General features: G+C 44.9%; 2 protein-coding genes across 2 annotated transcripts in view; both read right to left on the bottom strand.

Annotated features, from left to right (window-relative positions):
* Nucleotides 1-747: 747 nt before the first annotated feature.
* Nucleotides 748-7,386, bottom strand: EMWEY_00021650 (excision repair protein rad15, putative; the record flags this gene model as incomplete). The annotated part of the gene is made up of 17 exons (XM_013477864.1): nt 748-927; nt 1,312-1,365; nt 1,577-1,697; nt 1,884-2,030; nt 2,239-2,390; nt 2,614-2,694; nt 2,934-3,120; nt 3,441-3,519; nt 4,138-4,189; nt 4,388-4,643; nt 4,929-5,266; nt 5,483-5,649; nt 5,823-6,164; nt 6,338-6,439; nt 6,609-6,807; nt 7,027-7,112; nt 7,371-7,386. The coding sequence occupies 17 exons, from the start codon at nt 7,384-7,386 to the stop codon at nt 748-750; spliced, it is 2,559 nt and encodes an 852-aa protein (XP_013333318.1).
* Nucleotides 7,387-9,126: 1,740 nt separating this feature from the next.
* The window catches only part of EMWEY_00021640 (protein arginine n-methyltransferase, putative), a gene marked incomplete at both ends in the record, with an annotated part of 5,234 nt that continues 4,941 nt past the window's right edge, over nt 9,127-9,419 (bottom strand). The window contains one exon of the mRNA XM_013477863.1: nt 9,127-9,217. Within this exon, the coding sequence (XP_013333317.1) occupies nt 9,127-9,217 (91 nt within the window). The remainder of the gene's footprint in view (nt 9,218-9,419) is intronic.

The raw sequence follows: 9,419 nt of genomic DNA, 5'->3' as shown, positions 1-9,419 counted from the left end.
AGCAGCAGACGCCTTGGAAAGAGGAGTCAATTTACTCCTTCTGAGCAGCAGCAGGAGCAGCTGCAGCAGCAGCAGGAGCCGTCACAGCAGCAGAAGCAGCAGCAGGAGCTGCTGCTGCTGGTGCTGCTGCTGCTGCTGTTGCAGGAGCAGCACCATTAGAAGTATTGACTGGGCGATTTTGTATTTGTGTGTCATCTCCATCAACACTACGTTTACGTTTATTCTGCTGCTGCTGCTCTTGCTGCTGCTGCTGCTGTTGCTGTTGCTGCTGTAGGGGCTTTTGCTGCGGTGGTTGCGGCCTTTGCTGCTGTTGCTGCTGCTGTTGTTGCTGCTGTTGCTGCTGTTTAAGCATTAATTGTTTTTTTTGCATAGGAGCAAGAGAGCACATAAGAGGATCTAAGGAAAGAAGACGAGCAACTTGCTGCCAGCAACGATTATAATCTTTTAGTGCTGCAGCATCAAGATGTAGTGTAGCAGCAGCAGCAGGAGGTTGAGATATTGATCGTAAAAAAGACCGGCATACTGCTACCTGCAATTCAATAATAAAAAAAAATCGAGGGTTTAGGGTTTAGGGTTTTGGAAAGGAGAAGGGGGGTTTCTATGATAGTGGATATTAGGGTTTAGGGTTTGTGGCGTACAGCAGTTTCTGTATTTAATGCCATATTAGTAGAATCTAGATAACGAGTAATCCAATTCAACCAAAGTGTACTAGGGTTTAATTAGGGTTTAGGGTTTAGGGTTTAGGGTTTAGGGTTTGTGGCGTACAGCAGTTTCTGTATTTAATGCCATATTAGTAGGATCTAGATAACGAGTAATCCATGGAGGAAGTTTACTTCTTTTATCTACACGAGAGAAACGAGCATCAGCAAAAATCATTAATGCAAAATCCCTCTTAGAACGAATCACACGACCTACACATTGAGCTGCCTGCAGCCATATTCACCACACAAACCCTAAACCCTAAACCCTAAACCCTAAACCCTAAAAATTGAAAAATGAAAATTGAAAATTGTAAACCCTATAAACAATACCCTAAACCCTCGATAAACCCTCGATATGTAAACACCATACATGGCAAATACACCACACAACCACCCCTCAATACAAAACCCTAAACCCTCCAAACACGAGCAACCAGAAACCCTAACCACAGACCCTAAACCCTAAACACAACTGACATACACAGCCTAAACCCTTTGACAAATCACGCATGCACAAGGCAACAACTGCCGGTTATTACAGCAGCAACAGCAACAGCAACAGCAACAGCAACAGCAGCAACAGCAGAATAAGCAGCAGCAGGTACGCTACCTGCCGCATTGCATCGAAAGTTAAAAATTCGCTTTCTTGAATTTGGTAACGCTCCTACAATACAAAACCACCAAACCCTAAACCCTAAACCCTAAACCCTAAATCCTAAACCCTAATCCCGTGATATCACTGCCTAAATGGACTTCTCAACAGAAAAGGCGACACCCTGTAAACCCTAAACCCTCAACCACCTCCCGTATTAACTCGAGCGAATACTGCCACAATCCATCAAACCCCAAACCCTAAACCCTAAACCCTAGCTAACCCTCAGGAAGTCCAAGCGGGCCTTCAAAACCCTCGACAGAGCGTATTGAAAGGGAATGCCAAACAAAACCACACAACGCCCAAAATGTCTGTCAAAGTCGACTCCTTCGGCCACCTTCCCCCTATTCACACAAACCCTAGACCCTAAACCCTAAAAATCTAAACCCTAAACCCTAGACCCCCCAAAAGTGAAGAAAGACTGCTACTGACGCATCTTGTATGAAGCCACAGGATCAATTTGTCTCAAGTACAGGAAGGAAAGCGAGTCGTGCCTCTAAACCCTAAACCCTAAACCCTAATTTCCTCACCTTGCAACAGAGAAGAATACAGCTCCTCTACCACAATCGCATGCTTTCTTAAAATTATAAAGAGCGAGGGTTGTAGTAACAACATCTTTTGTCTCTAAAAACACTAATTTATGCTCCAATACTTGAGCCAAAAAACCATTCTCGTACCTATGAATAGTACCCAAACCCTAAACCCTAAACCCTAAACCCTAAACCTTCAGCTCTACACAGCCCTAAACCCTTAACCCTAAATCCAAACCAACCCCAAACCCTCTACTCTATACCGTTCCCAACCCCAAGCCCTCAACCCCAGTCAACCCCAAACCCTAATCCTCATCCACCCCCAAACCCTAGACCCTAAGCCCTAAACCCTTACCAATAGGACATGGCGGTTTCCATATAAGCATAAGAAGGGAAGAAGCAGACTAAACCATCAGGAACAGATTTACATAAATCTAACAAAAGATTTGCATAATTACGTAATACGCTGACGTCATGACGATACTCAAATTTGGATGTTAAAGGAACCTAAATATAAACCCTCAAAACCCTAAACCCTAAACCCTAAACGCTAAACACTAATTGCAAGGTGTAGTGTAATGGGTAGACATCATCACGCCATACAAGAAGAGAAACACACGACACATGTAAGTCGTCTATCCTTTTCTCGTTTCCTGGGTTTAGAGATTCACTAGGGTTTAGGGTTTACGGCCTCGCTAGGGTTTAGGGTTTAGGGTTCAGGGTTTCATACCTGGTCAGCGCCTCTAGCAACAATCATTGGACAGAAGCAAGCCCTCTCCATTGAGACGGGAAAGGACTCCGCAATCAGCGGCTGCGTCAGTTAGTCAAACACTCACAAACCCTAAACCCTAAACCCTAAACCACCCAAACCACCAAAACCCTAAACCCTAAACCCTAAACAACCCCTAAACAATATCCGAGTAACCTCTATCAGCCCCCCCTCCTCTTCCCCCCTTTAAAAGTGACTGTTCCACCCCATAGCCTGGGCTATATATATATACTATGAAGTGTTTCGGAATTAGTGTTTAGGGTTTAGGGTTTAGGGTTTACAACAAAGGATAATATTTTCGGATATAATTCAAGAGGAGAAATAGTTCCTGATGTAAGAATAACAGATTTAAATCTTTGTAGTACAGGTTGCATAGCTAACGATGCATCTAGACAACATAATTGTAATAAAGGATCATGAAGACCTGATGCCTCGGGGTATGGATCTACTATTACTATAAATCCATCCCTATACACATATACATACACACACAAACATATATATAAACCCTAAACCCTAAACCCTAAACCCTAAACCCTAGGATTTTAAAGGCAAAAAAAAACGAACACGCCAATGTACATCTATATACATATACATATATTTATGCATGCTAGGGATAAACCCTAAACCCTAAACCCTAGAAGCTCCACCCCGGTACTGTACCCCTATCCTTGTTGCCTATGCATGTTTACCTAACCCTTTCCCCAATGCGCTAATACAATATAAGGGTTCAGATAGGGTTTAGCAAGAGTTTAGCAAGGGTTTAGGGTTTAGGGTTTAGGGTTTACCAGTAAGTACCAACGAGGGTACAGAAATCCGCGACAAGAGTTAATGGCAATAATTTCTCCAAGTCTGTTACTTCTAACGCTAATAATAAGGCCTAATATAAATAAATAAATAAATAAACATATATAAATGAATAAATAAATAATAATAAATATATAAATATAAATATAAGTATAAAATAAATATAAATAAAGAAATATTGACCGACAAAGATCAATCCATGAACAAAAAAAAGAAAAAACAGGAAAAAAAATAAAAGAATATAAACGAATAAAAAAGAATAAAAAGAAATAAAACAAGAATAAATAAATAAATAAATAAATAAATAAATAAAATAAATAAATAAGGGTTTACCTTAAGCCTTGAATGGAAGTGTTTGAGCAGATTTCCTTCGACGAGGGTTTCGCGCTCGAAATTAAAAAGGAAAGAAAGAGGACCCTCCGTCTTTAGGTCGTAAACCCTAATTAAATAGATAAATAAATATAAATAAATAAATTAATTAATATATTTAATTATATTTTATTTTATTTGTTATAGGTAAAAAAAGGGAAGAAAAATGATATGCGCATGCACAAACGCAAAAGTTATTGGATATATAACCACAATATAGCTGGCTGTCTAGGGTTTAGGGTTTAGGGTTTAGGGTTTAGGGTTTGAGGGTTTAGTACTTTATGTATATCTTTAAAAAGGCAATCACACGTCGCATCAAAGCCACAAAATGTTCAGCCCGGCGGATACTCCCAGGAGTGGCCTGAGATAAACACCCGTAAACCCTAAACCCTAAACCCTACCAACATAGGCATAGACAATAACTACCCTAAATACCAACCCCTTAAACACTAAACCCTAAACAGCCTGCATCCTACCACAGCAAGATGCCAATTCGGGGGGAGAAGGGTTTACAGGGTTTAGGGTTTAGGGTTTAGGGTTTGAGGGAGGTTATGAATACCTCTTCAACAACATCCGAAGGTAAGACAGGGTTTGCTAAAGCTTGAAATGTCTCGGGTGTCACGGTTACCCGCTGCAGTTGCTGCGACTGCTGCTGCTGCTGCTGCTGCTGTGGCTGCGATGAATCCTGCGACTGCTGCTGTTGCTGTTCTTGCAGTTGCAGTTGCTGCTCACGCCGCCGTTGCTGCTGCAGCTGCATGCCCTGCAGCAACTGTTGATATTCTGCACGTAGCCTCTCCGAGTCCTGCGCTTTGCGCCTGCAGCAACAGCAGCAACAGCAACAGCCGTGGTAGCAACTCAAAAGAGCGGCAACAAGAGCAGCAGCACGAGCAGCAACAGCAGCAGCAGCACCACTACCACCCCCATCAACAGAATCAGCACCATCATCAGCATACCCACAACAACAACCAGCAACACCACCACCACCACCACCACAAACAGCAGCAACAACCAGCAGCAGCAACAGCAGCAGCACCACCACCACCAACAGCAGCAGCAGCAGCAGCAGCGGCAGCAGCGGCAGCAGCAGTACAACTAATTACCTTTTAATGTCTTCACTAAGTTCCGTAAGATTCTTTATAGCCTGATCTAATGTATTCTTATTGAGGTGTACAGACAGGGCCTCTATGCATACATTATCTATATTGTGTGCCTCGTCAAATACAACTACAGAGGCCCCTATATCTGCTGCTGCTATCCAATCATCCTGCTGCTGCTGCTGCTGCTGCTGATCGGGTTGCTGCTGCTGCTGCTGCTTCTGATTGCGTTGATATAAACGCTCTTGAGCTGCTGTACGAGAAAAACCCACCAAATGGGGGCCCCCAGGGTACGAACCTAGGGGGCCCCCACCACCAGCACCAGATGGACCAAATACTGCTGCCTGCAGCAGAAGCAGTAACAGCAGCAACGGCAGCAGCAGCAGCAGCAACAGCAGCAGGAGAAAGAGGAGAGTTAAAGCATGTCATAGCAGTACAACCAAAGACAGCAGCAAATCGCTATCAACGCCAATCCTAGACCAATAGCAGCAGCAGCAGCAGCAGCAGCAGCAGCAGCAACAGCAACAGCAGCAGCAACAGCAGCAGCAACAGCAGCTTACTTCGGAGACTTTAGGATCAATAAGGTATTGATAATTCAATACAACTACATTAGCTACCTGCAGCAAACGACGAGCTAAGAAATAAGGACAAAGAGGAAGAGAGCGCTGCAGCAAAGGATGACGCCATCGGACTGCTGCTGCTTTCAATTCCTCTAATGTATAGACACCTGAAACCACAAACCCTAAACCCTAAACCCTAAACCCTAAACCCTAAAAAATTTTTAATGTGTAATTGCATGGGGAATGTATTATTTATAAGAAAGAAAAACTATTTGGGTAATATTTACTTTATATATAAATCCTAAACCCTAAACCCTAAACCCTAAACCCTAAACCCTACCTGCTGGGAAATGTTGAGGGGCGAAATATTCATCAAAGTTTTCATAAAAAGCGCAAAGACCATCAGGTGTATCTCCTGTCCCGATGTCTTCAATATCTGTTGCTGCTGCTGCTGCTGCTGCTTGTGCTGCTGCTGCTTCTGCTGAAGTTGCTGCAGAGCTATCCGCTGCCGTTGTTGAGGTACCATTTGCTGCACCTTCCCCTTCCACACCGTTGCTGCTGCTGCTGCTGCTGCCGTTGCTGCTGCTGCTGCTCCCGTTGCTGCTGCTGCAGCTGAAGGTGTGGCGAGCGTGTCGGCGGTCTAGTACATCTTGACGTACCCATGGTGCCGTTCTCTTGCGGCCTGCAGCAGGAGCAACAACAGCAGCAGGAAATGCAGCAGCAATAGATGCAGCAACAGCACTATATGCAGCAGCAGGAGGGCATCTGTTGCCCTCATCCTTGGGGTCTATCCGCGTCCTTTCTAATAGTGTCCATTAAGATATTAGGGTTTAGGGTTTAGGGTTTAGGGTTTACATCCTTCATCAATTTTTTCTCTTTCTCCTGATCTAAGGACAGCAGAATTTGCGCAAAGACTTCGACGCGCAGATAGACCAACACCCAATATATATCCAGCATCTGTACACAAACCCTAAACCCTAAACCCTAAACCCTAAACCCTAAACCCTAAAACTTGAATACTAAGCCTTAGGAGTGCAGATAGCTGTTCCACACTTGAGGATCTTCAGCAGCAGCGGTTGCAGCTGCTGCTGCAGCTGCGGCTGCTGCTGTTGCTGCAGCAACTCACCTCTCATCTTTTTCCCCAGCAAGGGGGCCTCTGTTGGTGCCCGAGGTTGTTGCTGCAGCTGTTGCTGCCCTTGCTGCTGCCCTTGCTGCTGCCCTTGCTGCTGCTGCTGCTGCTGCTGCTGCTTCTCCTTTTCTATTTCTTTAATTCTGTAATCAATTACCATCTTTAGCTCGAGCAATGCCTTTTCCATTTCCGCAACCTGCGGCAGCAGTAGCAGCAGCACGAGCAGCAGCAGCAGCAATAGCAGCAGGGGCTGGCAGGAGGACAACTGCCTGTTGCTGTCTATAGGCTGGTGCAGCAAGGAAACCGCCAGTAGCAGCAGCAACAGCAGCAGCAGCAGCATCAAGCACGCGTTGAAGACAGTCTAGTCCTCAAACCCTAAACCCTAAACCCTAAACCCTAAACCCTAAACCCTTACAGTTCGTGTGCAATAGATGATACGACCCATTGAAGGGTCTGCAAATTGCATGGATGTTAAAATAGACATCATAGCCGCCGTCTTCCCTGCAGACCCCAAAAAACCTCCCAAAACCCTAAACCCTAAACCCTAAACCCTTGATACAATCCATGAATCGTCCTCCCTACTACTATTCCTCCCTCCCTCCATCCCTCCCTCCTTCCTTCCCTCTCCCCTTTATTCTTTCCTCCCTTACCCTATAGTACATAACACCTGTTTATTAGTATAAATTACATTAAATAAGAGTAAATAAGAGTAAATATGAGTAAATAAGAATAAATTAGGGTTTAGGGTTTAGGGTTTACCAGTTCCTGTAGGCATTTCGAGTACAGCATGACCTTGTAATTGTACAGTTCTTTTGACGGCTCGAATATATGCGAATTGTTCGGCATAAATAAAATCGTATGGAAAATAAACTCGAATTCCTTCTAGATCAAATACCACCATTTTCTTATAATACTATTATTATTCTTTTTGCTTATGCTGCTGCTGCTCCTGCTCCTGCTCCTGCTGCTGCTCTTGTTGCTGCTCCTGTTAATTCTCCTGTTGCTGCTGTTCCTGTTCCTCTTGTTGCTGATTATTATTATTATTATTATTATCGTGGTGATGGTGGTGGTGATGGTGGTGGTGGTGGTGTTATTTATAATGGTGGTCCTGCTGTTGCTGTTGCTGCTGCTGCTGATGATGATGATGATGAGGGTGGAGCTGAAGCAGCAGCAGCAGCTGCTGCTGCTGCAAATATACTTGGTGCTCTCTTTTTAATACAGTTAAGACAGGGAGTGGGGTCGTGCTGCTGCTGCTGCTGCTGCTGCAAGCTGCAGCTGCAGCTGCTGCTGCAGCACGCTCCTGCTGCTGTTCACCTTTACGTTATTGCCTGGTGAAATCTTTCCTGCTGCTGTAAATACGAATGCCGGAGTCAGCAACTTGCTGCTCCCCTGATCTTGCTGCTGCTGCTGCTGCTGCTGCTGCAGATTCTGCTGCTCCAGCAGCCGATTCTGTTGCTGCGGTTGTTGCCGTTCTAGCGTTGTTAATGCTGCTGTACTGACCACTGATGCAGTCTATACAGAAGCCCCAATATTGTTAGTGGGTATTCCTACTGCTGCTGCTGCTACTGTTGCTGCTGCTCCCGCCTCGATTGCTGCTGTTCCTTGTGATGTTCCTGCTACTGCAGCAGCAGCTACACGTCAGCAAGTCCCTGCTACTAGCAGTAGGGACGTCGAGAATATCTGCAGCAACATTTACCCTTCCCCTGTTGCTGCTGCTGCTGCCGACTGTGCCAACTTCCTGCTGCGGCTGCTGTTGCTGCTCCTGCTGCTGCCGACTGCGTCAAAGTTCTGCTGCTGCAGCTTCTGCTGCTGCTGCTGCTGCTCGATTTAAATTGCTGCATCTGTTTTGCATTAATAAGACAGCGCATGCAATTAAAAAGAGCCCTTAGGTTGTGGGCTCCTTAGAAGGTAGAAGCAGCAGCAGCAGCAGCAGCAGCAGCAGCCGCAGCGTGCATGCGCTGATCCTTGCGTCTTCGGGCCCCACAGTTATCAGCAATTTGCGTTAAAGAAATTTCTTTTTTTTTGCTTTTTTTATTTATTTTGCCTAATAAACCCTAAACCCTGTACTTAATATTGGCCACAAACTCTAAACCCTAAACCCTAAACCCTAACCCCCTACCTTATAGTATGCCGAGTGTTTAGGGTTTGGAGCTTATAATTTAATTAAACATTAAACCCTAAACACTCAGCCGTAATCCAAAAATTCCCGAACCCTAAACCTTAAACTCTAAACCCTAAGTCGTAAACCCTAAACCCTAAACCCTAAACCCTAAACCCTAAACCCTTCTGACCTCCCATGTCCAACAATAGCGCCTCGAAGAATATCCTCGTCTACTAGCTAGCTAGCTAAATGGCTAACTAGTTATATAGCTGGGTAGCTAGCTGGCTAGCTAGGTGGCTGGCCAGCTAGGTGGCAGATAACTGCAGGTGCCGCTGCTGCTAGCGAAGTACTAAGAAGAAAGAGGCACCAACTCAGGAGGGAGTTGTTACATGACGAGGGTCTAGGGTTTAGGGTTTAGAGGAGGGCAGGCTTTGTGGGGTTTGTGTTGTTGCTGCCTTGGTGTTGTTTTCTTTGTATATTTGCTGCCTCTAGACCTTCCTCTACTCTCTAAACCCTAAACACTAAACCCTAAACACTAAACCCTAAGCCCTCTCCGTGTTCTATTGCTGGGGGCGTCCTTGCTAGGCCCTTAGCCTCTGAGTTTGTGTTGTTCCTAAACGAACGAGGGTTTAGGGTTTAGGGTTTACGGTACAAATAGCGTTTCCTAGGGTTTTGGTGTTTTAGGGTTTAGGGTTTAGGGTTTAGGG

This window comes from Eimeria maxima, genomic scaffold (genome assembly GCF_000499605.1).
Source record: "Eimeria maxima Weybridge genomic scaffold, Emw_scaff206, whole genome shotgun sequence".
NCBI lineage: Eukaryota > Apicomplexa > Conoidasida > Eucoccidiorida > Eimeriidae > Eimeria > Eimeria maxima.
The sequence above is the reverse complement of the archived record's forward strand: the minus strand, read 5'-3'. Positions and strand labels throughout refer to the sequence as shown.